The 26,065-nt window shown below is 41.0% G+C and overlaps 1 protein-coding gene across 1 annotated transcript; it reads left to right on the top strand.

Annotated features, from left to right (window-relative positions):
- The first annotated feature begins 2,554 nt into the window (after nt 1-2,554).
- On the top strand, nt 2,555-25,839 carry LOC139696538 (uncharacterized). The gene is made up of 7 exons (XM_071595341.1): nt 2,555-2,560; nt 8,368-8,787; nt 15,722-15,958; nt 18,276-18,431; nt 19,827-19,990; nt 21,291-21,446; nt 25,410-25,839. The coding sequence occupies exons 1-7, from the start codon at nt 2,555-2,557 to the stop codon at nt 25,837-25,839; spliced, it is 1,569 nt and encodes a 522-aa protein (XP_071451442.1).
- Nucleotides 25,840-26,065: the final 226 nt, after the last annotated feature.

The raw sequence follows: 26,065 nt of genomic DNA, 5'->3' as shown, positions 1-26,065 counted from the left end.
GTTATTTATTGTGCTCCCCATTGAGTTACCCATCCATGGAGGGAGGAATCGTAGACAATTACCGAGCGTGCACTTAACGACATTCGATGATGCGATGCAATTTATCACGAGTATTAAGTGTACTTAACTAGTGAAGCAAGTGCTATCCTAAGATTAAGGGAGTACTTTTATTCAAAGTCATAAATAAAAATTATATTTTTCCTATTGTGTCTTGTTCATTAATCCTCCTTTGTATTCGAGATAACTTCAGGCGTCACTTTGTGGAAACGATACATATTGAAAAAGAAAACTTGGTTTTTCCACATAAAATATTTATTCACGACCTAGGTTTCGACGCTCAGCGTCATCTTCAGGTTCACCTGAAGATGACGCTGAGCGTCGAAACCTAGGTCGTGAATAAATATTTTATGTGGAAAAACCAAGTTTTCTTTTTCAACTCCTTTGTATTCGATATGATAAGAATTCAATGAATGTTTTCTGCGCGTAGTAACAAGAGAATTTAGTTTGATTTAATATCATACATCTAATGTTAGGCGTAAGTAGACGCTACAAGACTCCATAGGTATTTAACTCTATTGCGAATATGCCTTACAGCATTAACATGGTTAAAATGTTTTTTAATAGTCATGGCAGCCATATTATACCGTACGTTAATATGACATGAAATGGTTTCAGCTGCGATAAAATATCAATCTGAAGCCTAAAATGTTACTCCTATTTTATAAAATTCATTATTACTTTGACCAACTGGTAAACATTGTCAGTGCCAGATAATATATAACCATTTTTATGCCAAGTAAGAGTTTGATGTTAATCATGGAAGTGGATTCTCGTTAGGTGAAGAAATACGACGGGCAAGATATCCAATTTTATGAGCGTCTTGATTAATTCTGCCCATAACACCACTGGACGTGAACAACACAGAAACATGACTCAAGTACCACAATTAGTTGATTTAATGGTAATTTAGACCACAGAGCGTTTCTCTTTGAATAACATCCATTTTGAATGCCACGAAATTGGACTGAAATGTTCGCGAATTGGGTCATTGAACGGATCCGTGGACATCTATTTAATGACTCCTGAGATATGGCCGGTGAGTAATCCGTAACCACAATCGAGATATGAAATTTTTTCCCCTTGGCTGAGAATAAGAGAGTTGGTGAAGATTTAGATGCTCTAGCGAGAGCAAATCCCTGCATTAATGTGGCGGCAGATCATTTATATGCAACCCTTAGCATTGATGAAACCGCAGTTAGATCTTGAGTCCCACGGCATCAAGTGTGCCTCAATAAAAAAATATTCTACAGCATTGAATATTTGCTCCTAATCAGATTGGAGGCAATTGAAGGCCAGGGTTGTTTTAAGAAAGATGAAAGCCATACAGCCGATGTGGTGTCTGCTTACCGTTGATGGTAGCTTCGAAATGTCGTGCAATGAACTCCCAATTTTTATTTTTAAAAAACATTTAAAATATCCGTTTATAACGGAATATATTATAAATATTCAAAGCCATTATGATCCCCTATTTTTCTGAAATACCATAAAAAAACCCAATTCTTAATATAGATGAATATTCAATGAAGACGAACACCATGTGTATGTAAGTTGAATATCAAAGAAATCTAAGAAATGCTAGAAATCGAATATTCCCTACGAGCGCCATCCATTACAGTGATTCCTTATTCCATTATCATCAAAATACAACATTAGGAAATGGGGTTTTAGCTGGCGATAAGTTCGCCGCCGGCGCCTAGTTGGAGGATCTGAATGGATGACGGACAAAATTATTCAATATGACGATCAAATACGTAATTATCTAGCAGATAACATTCAATTCTAGTTTTTTCTTTATTATTTGCACTGTATTGTAGGAACTAGTCTCCATTTAAATGACACTTTAAGAGTATTCAACTAAACTTTGGAGTCTGATGGATATAATCGAGACTTTATTTTAAAGCTGTATTAAGGCATCTCACCCAATTCTTCCTGACGGCGAAGTAAATGCGTACAAAACCTGCGTCCGCAGTGGCAATTTTTCTCCGTTTTTCGAAATAAGTGATAACCTAGCAACCTAAGATGGGCTTTATACCGAAATCCAAGAGTTCTGTACTTTTTGATTTGAACTGAAGTCAATTGTTTGGAGAGTAACCACCTTTCCAGGCATGGAAATACGCATGACATCAAAAGTTCTTTTTAAGGCCGTCTTAAATTTTTCAATCCAAATTGACAGTGGGTCTATCAATTTCATTTCGAGCGAATCCGTGTCACATTACGTTTTGAAGGATGCTCATCATAAAAACCACTAACGGCGAATGGGCCAATGAACTATGGTATCTATGGAAGCATATATTTTATACGCCTTTCCGCTTATCCTCGAGCGACAGCTTAACCTAAACTGGGATACGACCACCAATCAATCGGACAGGAAGGTGAGAGTTGAAGTGCTTAGAGAAGCATAAGAAATGGAAGTATTAGTTTAGCCATAGGAAAAGGATGATACCGATAGACTGAGCGCAAGGAGTTAATCATGAGGAACTTGATGTTGGGAAAAATGGAGGTGAGTCGAATGATGATAAGAGGAATGGAGGCTGATTCTCCACAGAATAAAGACTCGGAGGAAATAAAGCCCCTGGAAATCGTCTTCCGCTGGCTGCTTCTCTCTGCTCGGCAAATCGTGGAAATCATTGGCTCATTAACTGATTCCCTGAAAAGTGTCACGTTTGATATGTTCTGACCATTATGTCTAGTTAATGCGTGGCACTAATGATATTACTGGGTTCTGACTTGTTTTCTACCGATTATTAGGTGATAAATGTCTACTTAAATTGACTGCACCTATCTGTTTGTCTCTGTTTTTTTTATCTGCTCCAGCCCAGTAATCATTCGTACTCGCATTGTATTCGATGGTTCCGGGCTCAAATATGTGGAATCTCATCTTCGTGCAATGAGACAACTAAGCAGGTTTTCACCACAGGTTAAATTGGGTGTAAATATACATGTTACCTCATAGCATTAATTGTATTTGCATTTTCCTAGAGTTCTCTGAAACTAAGCAATTTTTATTAGTTTATCAATGGCTACTCCATTGGTATACGTACCAGTCTGCATTGACCGCCGGTATTTGCTCATGATCATATTACATCCTCTAATGCCATACAATAAGGATTGCAGATTTCCATTTCCAAGTGAAACTCAGACTCTAAATAGAAACAGAGATTTATTTCAATATATATCTCTGCATTATCTCGTATCTACATGGCACCTTGCCAGTCTACGGTGCGTGACAGAGAGTGAGTCTACACCAGGAAGGCAATATTAACATGAAGTGCTGATTAAATGTTACTTACCAAGAGATACCTACATATTACTTTTCAAATAATGATAATGATATTTACCGCAGCTGCAAAAAATGAAGTGTGGGAGGTTAAAGTACTTCTCTTCGTGTACAAAATGAACTGCTAATAAGAAGAACAATAAAATGGGGGTTATATATAATAATGAGAACACGCTAGGCTACTTAGAATAAAATATTTTTATCCTAACGCCGTCGTTTGCAGTTGTCTCTTCGTTCGTGAATTACAGCACGTTAAATCCGTCGGTTCTACAGTTCCCTTCAATCTTATTTTCACGATCTCTCCACCCTTTTACGACGGGAATAGCGATACATTTGTAGCATTATCGCAAAAGATATCTTCAAATATATGCCAGATAAATAATATGTAATTCAATTTTCAACTCTCCTTTGATTCCTAACCTAGTTCATGTAATAATCTAAATATTCTATTGAGAGCACAATTAAGTATCTCACAAATCTAGCTCCTATTCGCGGCACACCATCCAATTAGGCTTAGAGTACAACTGAGGAAGAGACCAGTGATCACGACACGATTCTCCCTGTCGTTTATCAATGCGACACGTGGACACGTTTGAGGAAAGAGCCGTCCATACACACACGGGGGCGGGGACGCGGGGGCGTGGAGGGAGGGAGTACCAGCAGCAGACGCGGAGATTCTGTGGCTCCTTCCGCCGGAAGTCCACACCCACCGTGGCTACCCACCACGGGAAAGTAACAGAACTGCGGCTCCACGCGATTGGCACCCCAACTCCGGGAGGAGGAAAACCCTCCAGAGGTGTCCGGCGACACTTTGAAAGTGGCCACAAGCAGACCTCGATGTCAACCCAAGGGTGGCGAGGCGTGGGCGTGTGGGTGGATTACCCCCGTGTAGGGAGACACCCCTTGAAAGAGAGTGATTCTGGGACGTGTTGGGAGGGGGGAAGAGTTTGAGGGGAGAAGCGGCCTAAAGCTAAGACGCGAGACCGAACAGACTGCATAAGCGACCTAAGCGGCTCCAGGTGATTTACAGTTAGACGCACAGGGCGCTCCCCAGACGCCCCGTGCGAAAGGGGTTGCGAGGAGGGTGGCGGCACCTAATGAGTCAGCGGCCGGACCCCCGCCTCCGCCCGCCAAGTGGCGCGCCACTCGCGGTCGCGCTCCGACCGACGGCCGGCGGGGGGGTGGGTGGGGCGACGGGATAGTGAGAGGGATGCTCTGCCACACCGGGACCGGGCCAGGGATTCGCCCGCGGAATTGGCGAGCGGGGCGAAAACGAATTAAAGCCGTTCCGCAGGGCGATGGAAAAAAATGTGGTCCTAATTCCTTGGTGAAAAAAAAGTGCGATTTATCCTTCGGTGAACCTAAAAAAAACTTCCTATATTTACGAACACGTCATTATCTTGAATTTCAGACTAAAAATAACTGGTATTTGGCGAGCCAACTGATGGGGCAGTCATTCGTCTATTTTTTTATAGAAAGACGTTCGAAATTACAATGCATTAATCCACGGGTAGTTTATGTTTTATATCGCCGCATCCTTTTTAACTTTTAAATTAAAAAAAATTAATTACATTTCATATTATCCTCCAATGAACCTCGTAAAAACTTCCATATTTGCAGACAGGTCATTATTTTTGACTTTCTGCTTAAACATAACTTCTTAATGTAACAAGCGTCCATCTGTTTTCTCGTCTAAAGACGTTTGGGAGTACACGGTGTTCATAGCGATTCATATTTAATACCACCATGCATACATACATAAGTATAGACTTTAGCTTTTAATTACTAAGATTAATTTTATACGCGAATGTATCGGCACATAACCTCTAAATATATAAGTTTGCAAATATAATGACGATGCTAAAAGTACTTTCTAACAATAAGCTGTAGTTTATAACAATAGTGATATGTGAAATAGCGGAATTAATTTATATTTTATCATAAATTATTTTATCTACCTTTCCAAATGGTATTTTCGGCTCTAAATGCTTCCCTTGTGAATCTTTCCCGTCAAAGATGCTTTTGTTATATTATCTCTCTCTCTCATTGCAACAGCATTAGCAAAATACCTTTAGTCATAATTAATCCAAATGCACTATTTTTTAACGGGTAGATATTTTCAATACACCGTCAACGAATGAAATAAATTGTCAAAATATTTCGTTCAAACCGAAGGAATGTAATGTGTGTCCTTCATTAATCAAAATTTACATGAAACACGCGCCTATCCTTCGAATCCGTTGTTATGTCAACGTCGATCCCATCAAAACTCTCCGTTTTGTCGGTACATTAAATCACCGCTAAAACCTTAGCCACGCGCTCCAATTGTAACGTTTTACGGCGAAACAATAATAACTCGTCCTCTTCCTATAAAATCTTTATACGGTCAGCGACGGCTAACATTCCCTTACGGTCGAGTCCAAACATTTCGGGTCCGGCACCATTCTCGAAAGACCTGATGCCAACAACGTTATTTTTTATTTAACCTTCCACATCCTCCTCATGGCCACCCTAATGCCTAAGATCCGTGGCCGCTCTCATATTCTCAATCATTAAGGTAACACCGCCACCACCACCACCGAGTTTCCCGAAACCATCTTCTGTCCCTCTCCCCTTCTCCCTCCGGGTCCTCTCTGGAGTCGGTTGTCGCAGGGATTTCCGGGGGAGGGAGAACCGCGGGGGGAGGAAGGGTAGCGGCAGACACACGCACGCCTCGGCCGATATCGGGGGGGAAGGGGAGGGGACCGTGTCCGCGCATATCGGAGTCGTGAGAATTTCATTGGCCCACATTCGCACTCTGGAGGAGGGAGAGGTGGTGAGGGGGGTGGCAAAGTGGCGGACCGGGGGGGGAAGGAGGGGGTGGGTGGTATTCAACCGCTTCGCTCTCACCCTTGTCAACTCTTTCACGCACACACACATACACGAGGCCTTCGCGAATAAATCCCAATAATAAATAGATAAAGGAGGGGAGAGATGCAATTTGGTCTCACATAAATTTTTCCGTACTTGAGACCTGGCGGATCCCCACTCTCTCTCCCTCTCACTCCCTCCTCGATAATTAAGCCCGAAAAACCCGTCATGCCCTCCCTCCCGCCCCGCCGACCCCTCCTCCTTCCACGCCGATTCCCTCCCTCCCTCATCCCCCAACCCACCCCCCTTCCCTCACACCCCGCTTCTGCTCTTCTCCTTTAGCGCCGTCCGCCGACGCGTTCCGTTATCTCTTTCAGTCTGGAAATGGTGCAGGAATTTATATGGGTACGGTGAGTGTGTTTGTGTGCGGCGGGAGGTATATCCATCCCCGCGGGGAGATCTTAACTGTATCTCATTCGGAGAATATAACCGGATTTTGATTCTTAAACTCCGCTCCTCCTGCATCTTTCCCTCCGTCGTCTGCCTTCCTCCCCTTTCCTTCCTCTCTCTCTCTCTCCTTCTCCACTTCGCCCACCACCGCCCGGGTCCCCCTTTCCCCTCGGCCCGGCCCTCCGGTCGGCTCTCGGCGGCCCATTCATGAGTCCGTCCCGGAGTTCTCTGCCGTCCCGAATGGTAGAGGATTCCCCCCGCCCCCCGTCTCGGTTGTCTAAGCGCGTCCCCGTCTCCGCCCCTCTGGAATGCGTCGCTCGTTTGCTCATTTTTCTGTTTTTCCCTGTCGATGACGGTTTGCTGCCCCCTCCCCCAATTCTCTCTTTTTCCAGTGGACGTCACGCTAATTGTTGATTTCACGTCCGCGGGATTCGCGGAATAGGGTCGTTGTGGAGGGGACAAACCGGCTTGCCGACTTCGGTCACTCGGGGACATTTTTTTACTATTATTATTACATAGCACCCTGCAAGCCACCGCCATGGTGTATGGCAGGGGGCAATTGAAATCCGGGCTATTTTTGACCAAAATACTATTTTCCCTCGCTAGAGCGGTCGGACAACGTTTTTCCGATCCCTTATCGTCCGTGGAAAAAATTACATCTTGATTCAAACTCTATGTATTATTAATCCCTCTAATTGTATTTACATGATCTCTCCTACCGCAGTATGTCGGGGCTAATGATACTTTTTCAACACCATCGCTAAATACGAAACCCCCTCCAATTCATGGCAGACGTTTAATACATGTGAAATTTAACCTTCGTCCCGTGAGTGATTCTCAACCTAGTTCCTAGAAAAAATTTCATACGCTACTCAGCGTGTCATAACAACATTTTGAAAGTCGATCTCATCTACGATGCATGTGACCTGATTCGGTAAGCAATTCCACCTTCTTTGGGTTAAGGGAAAATCGACGAACCGAAGGGTCTTGGACCATCATTCACAGTCGGACCCTGAGATGTGCCATGGAACACCATGATGAAGACTCTCTCATTGGGAATAGGCGAACCTCCTTGAACATTGGTTGGTCAGTCGCGACACGATATAGACTGAGGTGGTCTTGAGTGAGATCATATTCTTTGTTTCAATTTGAGGAGCTCTTTAAAGCCTGCACTTAAGAGAGTGAATGAAGTATCAATTCAATTTTACTGTATTTGCGGACTAGTCGACAAGACGAATAAAAATCTCTTATCGGAAACGCCTTTAATCTCCACAAAGCTCACCTCATTCTGCCATAGTTAAGAGCACTTTATTATGCGGATATTAAATTAACGTATAGATATTAAGAAAAAAACAGTTTTAACACACAAAATAATCATTAGTGCTAAACAAAGCTTAAAAACATGCATACTCAAAGTCGACAATAGCGGCTTTGAAATTCGTGATTTTTTATTTTAAGCAGTGTAATATTTGTTTTATACACTACACAGCCAGAAAGGAAGAAATCATTTTATACTATTGTAACGCATGATATGTAATGTGCTCTGCTGAAAAATATTTGATTCAGTACTTCAAACCTGTCGAATATACAAATGTTATCCCTCATTGATTGTATTTATTCATCCTGTTTTTTTGGTGGACGGAATCAAAGCCTCAAGGGTGGCAGAGTGTATGTGTGCATTATAATGATTGCATAGTATTCATACCTCGCTGTTTCCTCTGTCTCCGCAGGCCGAGGACAGCCGGGGAGGTTCCGGCCTAAACAGCGCCGACTCCGGCAAAGTGGAGGTGGTGGAGGCGGTTCCAGCATCCGCCATGGACCTCCCGAAGGAGGCTCAGAACAGGGACGACTCCAACGGCGACCAACTGGCCCTCGAGTCCGCGGACGGCGATGCGTTCTTCGGGCCCTCGGCCCTCTCTGCCGGCATCGGGAACCCGCCCCTGCTCTCCGTGGGACCCTCGTACCCCAAGGGCAACGACGGCGCCTCCAACAAGATCCATGTGGCCGAGGATGGCGTCGCGGACTTCGCGGTCAACGGAGTCACAGCAGTGGGCACGTACGGCCCGCCGCCCGACACCTGGCCCGCACCCTCCACGGACATGCCCAAGATCATCTCGCTCGACGTCAAGTGCGAGAAGAACTCCATGAAGGTGAGGGGAGGGGGGTACAGAGGCACATTCCTTTTCATTTTGTATATTTAAAGCCTAGTCGATGTCACGTCAGTTCCTCTTGATTTTTTTAACATTTAAACTCATTGGAAACAATTTCAAACCTTCAATAACGTCCCTTGACCAGGCAGAGAAAATATGGATTGATAACTATTACATCAGTATTTACTTCACCTAATTTTCTGAAAAATTATATATACGTACATGATTGGCTATTATTTACTCGTTCTTAATTTACAGTACTTTAAAAAAATTTCAAGCACAACTGTACAAAAAAATTTAAAATGAATGAGGTGCTCACAATATTTTACAACAAATGTCACTGTAAAATAAAAATACAATGTTCTGACCTTGAAATTTTGGCGATGAATGTGTTAAAAATTGTAAACATGCTGAACAAATATATTTTTTTGTATTTGTATATGTATATATATATATATATATACTAGTATATATATATATATATACATACACACACACACATATATATATATATATATATATATATATATATATTTTTTTAAATTTGGAAATGCAAAATGTGTGCTACATTGTTGCAAGAAAAATTTTTACTTTATCATCCAAACTTCTGACAAGCATTACGAGTTTTTATAACTCGAATCCCCTTAATTATTTGAAATTTTGTATTGGATGCATGGTTTAATCTAGCTGCACATTTTCACTTGGGGCACTCCCAATTACTGTCTCTCGACTTATCAGAAAGGCTTTTCGAGTCAACATCATGTTTTCCAATCGCATTCAGCGTAAATAAAACCTTAGGTATGTGAATAGCAGCAATCACGCTTATCAGGGTAGCATAGAAGGAAGCATTTTTGAGTGTTCAACACAGTTCCCCAAACAGCAAGTTTTAATCAGCCCGGCTCATCACGCGTATTGATTGGCTCACTCTTAGAGGGCAATCAATCACGTGGCAAAGCAGTGGCTGGAACACCGCGGGGAACCCAGGGGACGACGCACCTCCCCATATATTTCATCGTCGACAGATGTTGCCTCGGTGGCCTGAGAATTGCCCCGGGTGAGAGGAAGACACTCATTTCATTGGCAATCAAATTCCCAAGATCTATTTTAATTGCAACGGCCATTTAAGCAGCTTTTGAAAGGCCATTCATGGCCAATAAAAACCTGAAAAGATGCACTAAAACCTCAAAAGCCTCGACCATGCAATGCATTTCATCTGCAGTCTTTGCCACATTATTACAGAGGGGAAGTTAGTTGAGGTCTTCTGCAAAGAAGCAATCAATAGTGATTGAGAGTAACCAAAGAATATCTCTCCTTACTCGTTCTGTTATGAGAGCTCCTAATTGTCTCTTTATATTTACATAATTTGAACATTTTGAAAACCAAAACCACAGATATACCAAACAGAACACATTTCTACGGCAGATTGTCTCCATCATATTCAAAGTAAAAGGTTGACTGTTTTCCATTTAAATTTGTTCTTACGCATCATAATTCAAAACTTTCCTTCTCCTTATCAAACCAACCTCTTTCCCCGACATACTGCCTCAAATGGAGAGCTCAGTACAACCTCACCCATTAGAACCCGAACGAATATCTTCCATTTCTAAGTTTCGAATGTAAAGGTATCCATTTTTATCGAATTTGGCGACTTTGGCGGAATTTTCGATTTGGGAGCAGGGAATTGTTAATGGTAACAATATAAAAACAACGTACGCCATTTTGCTTGATATTTTTCGAATTAAAAGTTCCCCATTAAAATCACAGGGGTTGAAAAACGACTTTGACCATGCCACTGCGGGAAAGGATCATCTAACGCACGGGTTACTGTCCTTCCTTTTACTCATTTTCCTAGCAACGACTTAAAATTTACCCTTGCTAAGAATTATTTTGTAAATATTTAGATATATCGTAAATGTCATTAAAAAAAGAATGTAAGCTAGGGACACAATTCATTACACACACATATATTCTCGTGTATATATTTATATATATTTATTTATTTGAAGCGTCCAGTAATATAAACCAGGATGCTCTAAATATCAGCAAGATTTCTTTACAACGTTAAAATGACTGTAAATACCTGAAATGATTTGACGGCCACAGGGAATTTCTATTCAGGTCAACCTCAAAAAAGGCAAATTGAGATAAATTACAAATGTGTTTCCTTGATGCCGTAATTACACTATTAAAGTTTCAGAGAGGCGATGCTTAGATTAGACCCAACTGGCGCGCCAAAATCCCGGAAGATTCTCGCAATGCGAAGTTCTATAACCTGAACTATTTCTTAGCAATATTAATTTTTTGCGGGAAACTTTTTCCAAGGGTGAGAAATAGTAGGCAATGGGAGATCGTAATGAATGCACAAAATGAAATCCCGTAAATCAGCATAATTTGTCTTAGAGACGTAAGCCATCTTAGTTACCTCTTAATAAAAGAGGAAATACTTAATCAAAGCATTTCCTCAATTACGAGAAAGAAATCTCGTTAGAAAATAAAGTCGCGCACACTCTGTGGTAATGATAAAATGTGTCACTGCATGTTACCCTCCTAGATATGTAGTGACACATTCTATCGTTTTATCATTACTACTTGTTCAGTTCACATAGGTTTCCACGACCTGCCCTTTCGACTACGGAACTGTCGCCCGAGGATCAGTGAACGCACTGAGTTAGGACTTAAAAGGAATCGAGAGGAATTTCTACCTCGTTCCTCAAGTGGATGCTTGTACAGATTGCATGTAATTCATTTACTTTTTCAGTCACATAATGATGATGTAAAAACGCGAAACAATATACGGAGGTCAATAATTACCCTTCCTACTATTACTCTCAGAACATTATTTAAGTATCACTGGTTCATTATTATTATTAATGGTAGTTTACCAGTTCAGTTTGGTTCTTATTAGACGCAGATTGACCGCTGCTGCGCTTCTAAACACTAGCTGAACCAGTACCTAATACCGCACCACCCTAAACGACTCTTCAATCCGCATGCTTTCTATCTCCCTTCATTTCCGTCAAATCTTTTCCCCTATGCTTTGTTTGACCAGCCTACAATCTCCCCTCTACCTTGTAGCCCGCTATATTGCCCATGAAATCTGCCCACCTTTGTAAATATAATATGTGTATATTGATTTTATATATATATATATATATATATATATATATATATATATATATATATATATATATATATATATATATATATATATCCCCTCCCCGGACTACAACCTTGACGTGGTGGAATGGCTTGTGCGTTCCGATGACCCCTAGAGCTGTACTGGCGGGAGTAATAAAAATTGCTCCTGGTAGGGTCACCCATGCCAGATAGGTCGAAGGTTAGGAGCCAGACGAAAGGTAGTCCACGCAGCGTCTGTTCCTCAGTGAGGCGGCTGCAATGGCGTCTGACCCCAGTGGGGCGGCCAGTAAGTGATGGTGTCACGTTAAAAACACTATTGAGGAAGGCAACGGGAAACCACCTCAATTATCATTCCCTAGAAAAATATGATGGACAATAGAGATATTTTGAGTCCTGGCAACCACGGGGCTCGGCCCAATCGGCCGTGTGTCGTGCCCGGCAGCGGGGGAGGCAAGGCTTCCGCGGTCGTCATCCCACGAAACCCTTGCAAGGGAAAACCAGCAGCAGCAGGACAGAAGACGCAGGAGAAGAAAACCACATTAGTTAGAATAGGAACGTGGAATGTTAGGACAATGATGAGGACAGGGAAATTGGAGAATGTTAAGCGAGAGATGGAAAGGGGTAATATAGATATTTTAGGTCTATGCGAGGTGAGATGGAAAGATAGCGGGGATTACTGGAGTGATGAGTATAGAATAATATACAGCGGTGGGGACGAGAGCCAACGAGGGGTTGCCATAGTATTAAATGAAGAGGTAGGAAGAAGCGTAGTCAACATAGAGCAGGTAACGGATAGAATACTACTAGTGGAGATAAAAGCAGAACCGACGAACTTAGTTATTATTCAGGTATACATGCCACCGAGCAACCATAAGGAAGAGGAGGTCGATAGGATATACGATCAGTTAGAGGACATGATCGCTTGTGTTCCTGCAGGGAAACATTTGATAGTGATGGGGGATTGGAATGCGACGGTAGGCGAAGGAAGAGATGGTGATGAGGTGGGGGACTACGGTTTAGGCACGAGGAATGACCGCTGGGAGAAAGCAGTTGAGTTCTGCAGGAGACAGGGGTTAGTCATCACCAACACTTGGTTTAGACACCACAAAAGACGCAGGTATACATGGAAAATGCCCGGTGACTCAGGAAGATATCAGCTAGATTATATCCTGGTTAGACACAGGTTTAGGAACAGTGTGATAAATTCGCACAGCTCCCCGGGAGCGGATGCGGACTCAGACCACAATTTAGTTGTTATGAAATGTAGCGTACGTTTCAAAAAGATAAGGCAGGGGCGGCGAGTTAGAAAATGGAATGTAGAAGCATTAAATGGGTTGAAAAGGAAGGAATACAAACAGGCGGTAGAGAAAATCATGGAGGATGGTAAAGGGCTTAGTACTATCGAAGAAAAATGGGAAATGATCAAGGAAGGGTTGTCTAAAGCCGCAAAAGACACTATTGGAACCGTTAACACTAGAAGGACTAGGAAACCATGGATCACGGATGAGATGATTACAAAGATGGATGAGCGGAGAAAATGGAAGAATATAAATACAGAATTAGGCAAAATGAAGTACAAAGAATTGAACAATAAATTGAGGCGGGTAACAAATAAAGCAAAAGACGCATGGTGGAAGACGCAGTGCGAGGATATGGAAAGTCTGCAGAGGAAGGGTGAAATCGGTGCGCTGTACAGCAAAGTTAAATCTTTATCGGGAAGTAAGAAAGGAAGAGCTATGCTAATAGTTAGAGATAAGGCGGGTAAGGTAATAGTTGACGCAGGAAAGATCCAAGAGAGATGGAAGGAGTATATAGAAGAACTGTATAGTAAAGAACATAGACCAACACAGATAGACATTGAAAAAGAAAATGACGTAGAGGAAGACAGCTTAGGTCCAGGCATACTAGACAATGAGATAGAAAGGGTATTAAGGGAGATGAAACTAAATAAGGCCGTGGGGGTAGATAACATTCCCGTGGAACTTTTAAAATGCTTAGGAAAATGTGGGAGGAAGAGGCTATATGGGCTGATCCGTAGCATTTATGAGGAGGGAATCTGGCCGGAAGACTTTGTGAGAGCAGTTTTAGTTCCGATTCCGAAAAAGGTACAGGCCACGTCATGTGAGGACTATAGGACAATTAGTTTGATATCCCACGCAGCTAAAGTTGTTCTCAGGATCATAAACAAACGCATAGAGAGTAGGGCAAATGATTACTTAGGGGATGATCAGTTTGGGTTTAGGAAGGGGAGAGGTACGCGTGATGCCATTGCAGTAATGAGATTATTAATCGAGAGGAATATAGAACACAACCAGGAGGTATTTGCCTGTTTCGTAGATTTCGAAAAAGCGTTTGATAGAGTGAATTGGGAAAAACTAATGAGTATATTGCAGAAAATAGGAATAGATTGGAGGGAAAGGAGGCTAATCCGCAACCTGTACATGTCTCAGACTGCTCAGGTGCGGGTGGGAAACGGGGAGTCAGGATGGGCAGTGTTAGGAAGGGGTGTAAGGCAGGGTGCCCATTATCACCGTTGCTGTTCAACCTGTATGCAGAGGAAATGATCAAAGAGGCATGGGAAGAACTCGAGGTAGGAATGAAAGTGGGCGGGGAATTCGTTAAATCAGTTAGGTTTGCTGATGACCAAGCCTTAGTTTGTCAGTCAGCCAAGGGGCTGCAAGCATTGCTGAGTGAATTGGAAATTCAGTGCGACAGGTATGGGATGAGAATCAATATTAATAAAACAAAGGTTATGCGATTTTCTAGAAAGAAAAAGGCCAAGCTTAACATTAAAATAGGAGGGCAAAAACTAGAGCAGGTAGAACAGTTTACGTATCTCGGTAGTGTTTTGGACCAACACGGTCCAAGTAGTAGGGACGTAAGGAGAAGAATTTCGCTAGGCAAAGAGGCTTTCACAAGGAGGAGGGAGTTGATGACGGGGACTCTGAGTAAGGATGTTAAGAAAAGACTCGTAAAAACTTTGATATGGAGCGTAGCTATGTACGGCGCGGAAACGTGGTCATTGAAGCAGGAGGATAGACGTAGACTGGAGGCTTTTGAAATGTGGGTGTGGAGAAGAATGGAGAAGGTGAAATGGACAGAGAAGAAAACAAATGAGGAAGTACTTGGTATGGTGGGCGAAGAGAGGGGTTTGTTGGGAGCAATCCTATGGAGGCAGGAAAAGTGGATGAAGGGGGTGTTGACCGGCAGTGGGATGTTGAAGACTGTGATAGAGGGTAGAATGTTGGGCAAAAGAGGAAAGGGAAGGAACAGGATAGGGATGTTGGACGGGATGAAGGGGGGAAGAAAGTACTCAGAGATGAAGAGGGACCTGATATAGAGTAGGATGATGGATTTTGTGTTTTGTTAGGAGTAATAAAATATTTGTTTGGTAGTTGTGTCCATCGAAAAACCTACCTTAACCGGTAGATTACCTTAAAAAAAAAATATATATATATATATATATTATATTCATTCACATGGAAATAGATATAAGGAAAAGGGATAGGAGCACATACTATATAACAGACGAACACAGGAGAGGTGGGGAAAGCGGAATTGAGCAGATCACGGGTGTAAAAATATTTCCTTGAGCGGGACTTGAGCACCGGATCTTTCGACTTGCCGGATCGTTGCTCTTTTATGTGTTTTCCTATCCATTTTCTTTATATCTATTTCCATTGGAATGAATATTTGGTCGCCATATGGCGGGTTTTCGTGTTCGAATGTATGTATGTATATATATTCGCATATAATTCACACTGTGCATCTCTCCCGATGTCACTTCACTTGGCAGGTCTTTTTGGGATTCGACAAGCCCTTCTTCGGGATCGTGTTCTCCAAGGGCCACTTCGCCAACGGCCACTGCGTCCATCTCCCGGCGGGACTGGGCAGGACTTCGGCCACCTTTGACATCGGCGTGAGGTCTTGCGGAACCACTGGCAACACGGAGAACGGCCTGTACGGATACGGAGCAGATTCCGGTTCCGGGACGTACTTCGAGAATACAGTTGTCATCCAATACGACCCACAGGTGAGCGAGAGAGCGCTTTCTCCTCCCCGTCTCCCACTCATCCTCGCTTCGTCTCGTCCCGCGAGAGAAATGTACTGGGATTAATGAGCTGGCGGGTAATATGGCCATCGGTTGCTCTCCGTTTATGTACCTATCGGAGGCATCCGATAAATCTAAATTATCCATTGTTCTGCATAAAAATTTGAAAAAGAAACCGTCCTTCAATGAAATTCATTGAGAACTTGTAAGTGCTTAAAAATTCAATTATTTATATTTCTGAGCCCACTTTGCAAATATGGCGATGTTTTTACTGCCACTAATAGGTACCATTGTGGTGGCTCATAGCACGAATATTATTAAAAAACCATGATTTGTATATGCGTATACACTTTGGTATGGACCAAGTAAATAATATTCATATGGAAATATGAACAAAATTTAACGATTTGTGTGCATGTATACATGCATGTACATAATATCTCCATACCGATGTGTCGTTTATACTCGTGTATATATGTATGTATATATATATATATATATATATATATATATATATATATATATATATATATATATATACATATACGAGGGTCATCCGGAAAGTAGTACCCGTTCGTGAAATAAAGACACAAAAGTAAATATTAACAAACATAAAAAATTTTATTTGAAAGAGGATACTTTAAACTACTTCTCAACATAATCTCCAAGCAAATTAAGGCATTTGTCATAACGTGTGACAAGTTTCTGTATTCCTGCTGCATAGTCCTTCGCCGCCAGCTCATTGAGATACGCGAGGGACCCATCTTGCACAAATTTTTGCATAATGCAGATGGTGTTTAACAATTTCATGAACAATTGTTCGAGAAACATTGGGAAAATGCTCACAGATGTCATCAATTGTGACGCGCCGATCGTTCCTCACGAATTCGTCAACTGAGCTCACCAGTTGGTCTGTAATGACAGACGGTCTCCCCGAACGCTCATCGTCGTGTGTGTTCCCCCTCCCCATGTTGAAGTTGCGACACCACCGCCGAACAGACGACTCGTCCATTACATTGTCTCCATACACCTCCTTTAATTGGCGATGAATATCACATGGGCGAACGTTTCTTGCATTGAGGAATTTAATCACTGCCCTCACTTCACAACTGGCGGCGTTCTCAATTTTTTTAAACATTGTAAACAATCACAGAAACAACACAGGCAATGCTAGCGTCACGCAACTTGGCTCAGAGAAGGCAGACAAGCCACTGAAGCTATCTGACCTCGTCCAGCGGCTACTCGCGTCGTCAGCACTTCATGCGGCACGAACGGGTACTACTTTCCGGATGACCCTCGTATGTATGTATATATATATATATATATATATATATATATATATATATATATATATATATATATATATATATATATATATATATATATATATATATATATATATGTACGCACACACACACACAGAACACATCGGTGTGGAGTAATCAATTTATAGCATTCATTACCTTTTTAATCATTATTTGGTTTTCATGTCTTGGCCTTCTTTTGCCTCGACGAAAAATTGTTTAGCGAAGTTGCAAGCGCGAATATCATGCAGAAACGAATTAATCTCCCCGTGACCCGTGGAACTTCTAATAACTGAATACATAGCAAATTATTTTGACTATTTATTTACTGATCATGTGGGGACAATTTTCGAAAAATTGAAACTTGTTATACAAACAGAAGCAAAAAATGTGACGTAGGTATATTTGCAATGCAGTTAATCATATTGTGTAAGACCAAATCATTCAGCAATAATTCACCCTTGGTTTGATAAAAGACATATACGCATCTATAACACTATTATACATGCATTAAAGGGAACATCCTCCATGCTTGCTTTTAAATGAAAAGAAATTGATTTTCAATGAAAAAAGAGAATGAAAAAATACATATGCCAGAGATTATTTGCTGATCTTAACTGCGTATACAAATGAACCAATTATTCATGAGGTGAATATTTTTTTACACTGCGACCAACCGCTGATATAATCCATTTCGGCGTCTCTAGATTTGTGTTCCACACCTGAATCTTTGAAAATAGCTGACCTCATCCTCTTCGAAGTGGGAGAAAAACCTTGTTTACTCAGGGTCACCCGGCGAGAGATATAAAAACTTGAAGCGAGTGAGATCGGAGTGACGTCTCGTGCTCGCCGAGTGCGCTGGTCGGAGAAATGGTTTGCTCCCCTGGCCTCCCTTCCCGGGATATCAATCAGGCCCCCTGTTGCCAGTTGCACCCCCCGTTGGTCCTCCGTCCTCCCCCCAACGCTAAAGCTCCCGTCTCTCGTTCCCGTCGCAGGTCCAGGAGGTGTGGGACCAGGCTCGCAAGCTCCGCTGCACTTGGCACGACCAGTACGAGAAGTCCGTGACCTTCCGTCCGTTCCCCGTGGACATGCTCGACGTGGTGAGAGCGGACTTCGCCGGTGACAATGTGGGATGCTGGATGCAGATACAGGTGAGCTCCGTCTTCCTCTCCCCCATCCCTTCACCAACCACTCACAAACTCCCCCACTCTATCCACCCTATCTAAGGTCATACAGACTCCTGATGGGATGAAAAATCTGTGCTGGCACTCAAATGCTGTTGTAGGCAAAATTTTAATTCACGTGGTAGGTGATTCAGTATTTTGCACCTGGAAAAACTGCACATGCGCAAGACACTAATATTAACTTTTGAAAACCATTTCCTTAAAGAAGACAGCCAAGGTATTACAATGCCACGACTTGTTTCCTATTTTGTTTTTAATCTTATGGTATACTTAACTCCGGGCTATCAATGCTTTATATTTTAAGACAAAAGATCAATTGCTAACAATATTTGTGGTCCGTATTTTTCGACTGTCTTTGAAAATTTGCATATCAACAAAAAGTACAAATACTTGTATTCAGCGATTCCTAAGTTTCCTACTCATTAAAAATTGTATGCTTATTGGGAAATTTGTAAAATATGTGCAATAAATATCATAGCTCTCTATCAATTTCATGAACAGTTACGCTCTCTAGGTGCAACAAACGAAGGCTTATTATTTATTATTTAATGTCTTTCAAGGGCGCGGGTTCAAATCCCGGCGGTGTTGAATATTTTTCAGAGGTATCTCGATCCCTACTTGAGGTGCTTTGTGGAGGGCACTTTGAGTGAGTACGGCGTCCGTCGGATGGGACGTTAAGCTGCGGACCCCTTGGCGCCTTTCGTAAAGAGTAGGCTAATGCCGACGCCGGGTTTCTCTCCACCCTTCATCCTTTCCTGTCCATCCCCTATGGCGCAAATGACCTCAGCTGTCGGTCGCCTCCCCTAAAAACTACTACTACTATGTCTTTCAAAGACAATTGAATGCAACTAAACGGTGGCTGTTACAAACATTTTCAAGCTTGAAGTACAAAAAACGATTATTAGTTTAATATAGTAACAGACAATGAATTTTAATTTACTTAACCATTACCGACAGAAACTATTTCATGCTAATAATTTCATTCAATTCTGAAAAAAGCTTATTGAGACCACATCCATCGAGGCATCTTGTAATTCGATTTCCTATACTTTAAATATACTGAACTTCAAAGCTCAAAATACGTAACTGGAGTAATCTCAATTTTTTCCGCGATAAGTCTGCCTATGCCCTTGATGCTCGAATCTGTGCACGTGCGTGCTTTGATTGTAATATTTTTATGAAATCATTTTAAATGACGCATATTTATCTCCAGTTTTTCATGCATTAATGTATGCATAAAGTTCAGAAGTAAAATATGATGGTCATGCTCATGGATTGGTACTATATTCAGTTCAGGTTTAAAATTAATCGCTGAGATGGAATCATTCATTGATAGCACTAACCTAAACACTATGCCTGCAGGTTGGACGAGGCCCTTGGGCATCAGAGGTCTCCGGCCTGGTCAAGATAGGCCAGACCATGACGATGGTGCTGGCCATCAAGGACGACGACTCTAAGTTCGACATGCTGGTGAGGAATTGCATGGCGCACGACGGAAAGAGGGCACCGATACAGCTCGTTGACAGGTAACTCTCCGAATCCGAGGTCATCTAGTAATGGTGTTCCGCCAGTTCAGGTCCCATTATTTCACACTCTTCTATGTGAAGATGCACAGCGATTGGGCAGAACCATGTTCAAATTATCTCCGAAGAAAATACCTCTTATTTTAATCATATTTACTCACAACAAGTTAAAGAAACTTCATTTTGTAGGCAGTCCATGTCCTGGGTTGCTCGTGCACCCTTGAGCAAATGGCACATGCGTCAAAAATTAAACAACACTTCCAACTTTAAATTTGTTCCAGGATTCACTTCAAATTTACGCAATATAGTTCAATTTTCAGGGAGATTAATCCCAGTGAATAGCCAAATGATTCACTGATTTTTATAATTATTACGAGATTAAATGATAAATTTGCATGGTATTCCTAATGGGAAGTTCTTGGATAAATTCTAATGGGAAATACGTTCTATTCTTGGCTCTGTTCCTATTTTAGGGTAAATGCAATATTTGATTGCTGTTTATCCTACTTATATGTTGGGCTTCTTGGAAATAATCAAGAAAAATTTTGAATGGGTGCATTAATATTTTTAAACGAAATAAGAATACAAATTAAGTATACTACGACAATTTTACATGACAGTGAGTCACGATATTTTGAAAAACTGACACAAGGAAAATGAACTCTTCGTGGGTGTGATGTCTGCTGAGCGTACGACTTACGCATTTAGCTAACTGTGCATATATTTTGATTATCACACGTTGTCATTCTTTCAAACTTAAATCTTTATCATTACTCTTGGAAAGACTTGGTAATGTGTCACATGTTAATACATCCAGTAACAAGTTTGAGTAAAGCAATATGATTAAAATAAGGGATGATTTCAGTAGCACTACGTAAGTTTAAATTATTTAGAATTTTAAATTATTAATTCATTATTATGACAAATAAGTATAGGAATAAATAAAATAAATCATACAAGTGCCTATACAGTTGACTTTTAGAAGAATGCATTACTATTTTTGGTCAATTTCATCACAATTATCTTAATATATATTGAAAGTTATTTAATTGATTATGCTTATTAAAATATGCATGGTCAGCAGTTCAGAAAAGTATAAATGATAGTAAATAAGCACAGAAATAAAATTGTCGGTTTACGTAAAATATTAATTAATTCGTATTTTTTCGTAATTAAAATGTGTTTGGATTTCGTTCATGGATATAAACAATATCAAACTTTTCCACAAATATGGAATAATAAACTTGTTAATATTATGATTGGATATTATTCCCTGAAGTTAAAGAAATACATCTTTTCGCAGGAGGGGATGCGTCGTAAGACCGAAGCTGATGTCCAGATTCACCAAAATCAAGAATTTTGGAGCATCTGCATCCGTGCTATCCTACGCGCATTTCCAGGCGTTCAAATTCCCAGATTCGATGGAGGTACACTTCCAGTGCACCATTCAGATCTGCAGGTGAGTTACTGTACTTTTGGATGACGTTTTTGAGCAAAAACCGATCAACTTACTCATTTGTAATCTTAATTAATTTTGCCATTGTTATTCACTTACAACGCATCGAAAAAATATTAAGAGCAACTCATTTGTTTACGAATATCTGGCTTGAGATCATTAGAGATGTAAATTGGACTTAGAAATCTCCTTGCTAATTGTAGAAGTATGGTTTTAAGTTCAAGCATACTGCGAAGTGTTGAAAATGGACATTTTTTTGTGTTGAATTCATAACATTTAATAATATTTTCGTAAATAACAGTTTTCCAATCATATCAAAAGATTCTATTCCCAGAGTTTTATCAGATAACTCTATAATTTGTAAATTTTATTATTTGAGATGATATTCATGATATTCGCGTAAATCAATCAATGAAAATAATGGGGTTGCATTAGCTTTTGAATGAGAACACATCACTTTTAGTTATTTTTTCACTGCCATTTAGGAAGTTAGAAAGAAACAACAAGATAACATAATGTCGAACGAGTACTATAAGATTCTTCCATTAATGTGTTTCTGGTGAAACAAGATTGAATGTTTTATTGAATGAATATCTGATTTTTTTAAAATTTAAACTTGATTATACGAAAATGGTTTCTAATGCTACAATGAAATTAGCAGTTCTGTAAAGCTTTTTACACTTTCCCATCATTTTTTCCTTGTTCAGCGGTTAAAAAGTGTTGATAACGTGAGAAGATATTTTAGTATTTTACACAAGAATTAGTATATTTTTGTTTTTTTATATCCACATATTTATGTGTATTATAGTCATTTTACCTTAAATTAGAAATTTTAATCGTTGTTCCATCATCGATATGAGGGCATATTGGTTCATAATATAATATTAGAGTGGGAAAATAATGCAGCAATATACTATTAATTAGAATATTGAAGTATACGGCAAGTTTGCACCCTCAAACACGGATAAAGTAATGTGCGTGTTCAAGAATGTTACCGAAATCTAGATAAAACTTCTCAGCAGAAATACGAGCAATCAACCAAAGACCAAATTAAAGACTGGTATCTCTCTGCTTATTCCTCATGGGAAGATTGATATATGTGCATTGGGAAACCATGGTAGCGTACAGTCTTGACTGTATGAGATGAAATAATTCATGAAATATTCTGTGGCTCCAAAAGGATTTCGAAGGAAACAATTTTTTGTAGATTTCAAGAAGGGTAGCACGAAAGAAATGGGGACAAAGTATGTTCACAGAGAAACAGAAATAGAAAAAAAGGATATATACACTATAGTATTTACAAAATGACCGACATCAGAAATTTCAAGAACCAAATTTAAGATCTGTCTAATGGCTGCAATGTCACTTTTTGTCATCACGAAAGGCGGAACGTGATATTGGCATCACTTGGTGTTACTGGCGTGGGAATGAATAATCATTTATAAAAAAGGCGAATAATATATGTCTTAAAATGCTTTTGTTTGCTATTGTCTTTTTATTTTAATATTATTTACTCTAGGGTTTTCATTTTTAATGTCTATGTTTTCTAAATGTAATTTATAGAATCAGATAAAATATTTGTTATTATTTCGATAAGTTATTTATTATATAATTTCTTGGATTCCCAAGCAAGTTGTAGAATAAATTCATGCCACTTTCTGGTGATTTTCATTTGTCAAAAAGAAGACCAAATTGCGATGCTTTAGAATAAATCAGTAGTTAGTATTTGAAAATATGTTCACCTTTCTGAATGTTTTACGAACTACTTGATATTTGAAGTTTTTTTTACTGAAGATTCTGCCTTAATGTAAAGTCTGAATATTTAAATTAATCATAAATTAACCATCGCCCAGGGGATCGTGAAATTCATGTAAACTTAAACGCCCATGCTGGAGTACATCCGAATCTAAGTCTAAACCTATCCGATTACTCACAAAGACTCCGTGAGTTGATCTGAAAACTTTAAGTAAGAAAAAATTGTCAGTATATAACTAATTAAATACCGAAATACTAACCTGGGAGGATGCAATTTCCAACAAAGAATAGTTGAAAAATATTAGGCACACAATTTAACATGGTCGAACAACTTGTTCATAAAGTATATAAAATATTGTTCGCAAGAGGGTAAAATTTAAAAGCAAAGGGTAAAGGAATGGTAAACCAAAATGTAGCGTGACTTTTATGTAATACCGGTCATACGAAAGTTGCCATAGTTATTCAGAGACTCGCCATGAACAGGGTATTATTTTGAAACAAAGGAGAATGAATGAACGACAGAAGTGACGAAATCAATATTGTTTTCATTAGAGGGACAAAATTAGCCCAATCAGCCTTTGCTTCTGATGAAAACAAGATTCCCATTCAAGTACCGTTTGCAAATTCAACTGTACATACTAATTGATCCACTGAGAGAATTCAGATAAGGCTAACTGAGAATGTGTTATATGTTCACTTGAATTAAACAGAAGCCGTTTTGAGGAAAATTCACTCTACATTTGCCAACAAAATTGTTTTTCAATATGAATAGAGCGCTAATCAATAACAGACAGACCTCGTTTTGCAATAGGGCTTTATGAAATTCTATTTTACTAGGAAATGCAAAATAAATTATTCAAATCTACGAGTGTATGTCCGAGTGTGCACTGCTCCATCTATGAACACATGAATGGCCTTCGGTTGGCGTTCTGTGGTCTAATAGCGATGACGTCCATGAATGTGTAATTTAACTGAATAAATAATCTACTTCATTGACGAAAGAAAATATCTTAAAGGGTCTTGATCAGTGGATTTGCAGCTTTTTATTGGAAAAGTATTAAGCTCGATGTTCTACCTATTCATTGATTAGAGTCCTCGAGGAGAAATGAGAAAATGAAAGTTGATGAATCGGCAATGTTGGATGCCTTCCCAGACCCATTTAGTTAAGAGGAAATGACGATGAAGTCGTTGCGCTTCAGCCAGCGGTGCAAGTAGCTTGGTATTGTATCGACGTGCAAGCATTTTATATCCCCATTCTACCATGAATATTATGCTCTTTGGCTCTTTTCGTGCACATGTTTAACTTACTTTCTGTGATGAGTGGAATCTTAAGCGTCTAGCGAGCGCTGTTATTGCCGCTGTGGTAAAAACCTGAATCATCACGCTGAGAGAGGAGTTTTCTGCGGAATTATTGCTAGAATGAATGGTAAGAAGCATTAGGTATTTTAGGTCTTTTTAGCGTAACTTCAAGGGCACTAGGGGTGGAGTTTGAAAATTTGAGAAAAATTATGTGAAATCAATCCTGAGCAAAGCTCTGAGGATACCGTGCCCCACTGGTACATTCACATTTTAACCTGCAAGCCGCAACTAGTGCGTGTGGCAGGGGGTGTAGGATAGGTCACCATCCATCGGTGTAGTCTGCAATTATTAATGTTATTCGGAATCATTTTAATTTTTCGGATGTTTGAAAACGTGATCTATTATTTATACACCTGAGGATGGATAAAGGACTCCTTATATCCCTCTGTTCGGCAGTCAATTTTAATAGCTCTTCATTGAGGTCCTGGCAGTTCATTGCAAAGCGGGGCAACATTATTTCCCCTGAATCAGCGTCAAAAACTCATACGATTTACAAGTACTTGTATTCGATTTTCCCATTGAAAAATAGCATTCATCCGGACTGGGGTTCGAACTCAGAGTGAAAGTCAAGGCATTGGTGTGAACGTGAAACTGCGACTCTAATAGGTTTACTGTTGACATTTTTGTTTATCTATCCATTTTAAATCTTAATTTTTCTCTGAGGTCCGATGATTATGTGGCTTGTTGACTCTGTCCTCGCTCAAAGCTCTGAGAGGACCTTAACAAGGGTCAGACATCGGAATTTCGGCTGATTACCACGTCATCTGGTGGAAGGCGTCCCTCATATCATGCGTGGACGATGAGGAAGGATAAATATTTAAATGACGCACCCTTCATTGATCGTATTCATAGGTATCAGTGTCCGGATCAGTGCGCGGACGGGACCCCTGGTGCTGCCCTGCCTCCCCTGGAACCACCGCCCGAGATCTATGGCGTGCCCCCCGAGGGATACCGCGGGGGAAGGCCGCGAGAGGAGCGGCGCCGAGTGCGAAGGGCGTCCGACGACGGCGGCGAGGTGGGCCTGGACCGGGCCATCCGCGTCGTCTCCCCCGGTGACCTCTCCTTCCCCGTGCCACCACCCGGAGGTTCCGAAAGCGCCGTGCCCACTCTCACATTCGGCGCCCCGCCGCGCGGCCTCGTCTGCATGACCACCCCAGGGTTCGCCGCCGCGCTCATCCTCCCCCTCGCCCTCCTCCTCCTCTCCGCACTCCTCTCCGTGCTGCTCTGCGTACGACCCCCCAGGGGGTCCTCCGCCGGCAAGAGGGGGGCGCCCTGCCTGTGACACCGCCCGCTAGGCGCCCCCGATTCTGAGGAGTCCCCCGCGGGGTGACGCGAAAGCCTCACCTCTGACCCCACACCCCCCGGAGGTGATTTAATTCAATCTCTTTTTAAACTCCGGAGAGAGGGGGAAAGGGAAGGGGGGAGAGAGGAGGAGTCGAAAGCGGACGTGGAGGAGGTGCAGAGGAGTAGAAGAAGGGAATAAAAAGCCGACGAACGTCGTGACCGCC

This window comes from Hetaerina americana, unplaced genomic scaffold, assembly GCF_022747635.1.
Source record: "Hetaerina americana unplaced genomic scaffold, ioHetAmer1.1.p SCAF_7, whole genome shotgun sequence".
Taxonomy (NCBI): domain Eukaryota; kingdom Metazoa; phylum Arthropoda; class Insecta; order Odonata; family Calopterygidae; genus Hetaerina; species Hetaerina americana.
Note: the sequence above shows the minus strand (reverse complement) of the source record. Positions and strands in the feature narration are given on the sequence as shown.

Excerpts from the sequence above, each read along its gene's own strand:
- LOC139696538 (XM_071595341.1), top strand. Across the intron at positions 15,959-18,275 it reads TCATCCAATACGACCCACAG|GTCCAGGAGGTGTGGGACCA; the intron begins GTGAGCGAGAGA and ends TTCCCGTCGCAG. Across the intron at positions 21,447-25,409 it reads TGCACCATTCAGATCTGCAG|GTATCAGTGTCCGGATCAGT; the intron begins GTGAGTTACTGT and ends TCGTATTCATAG.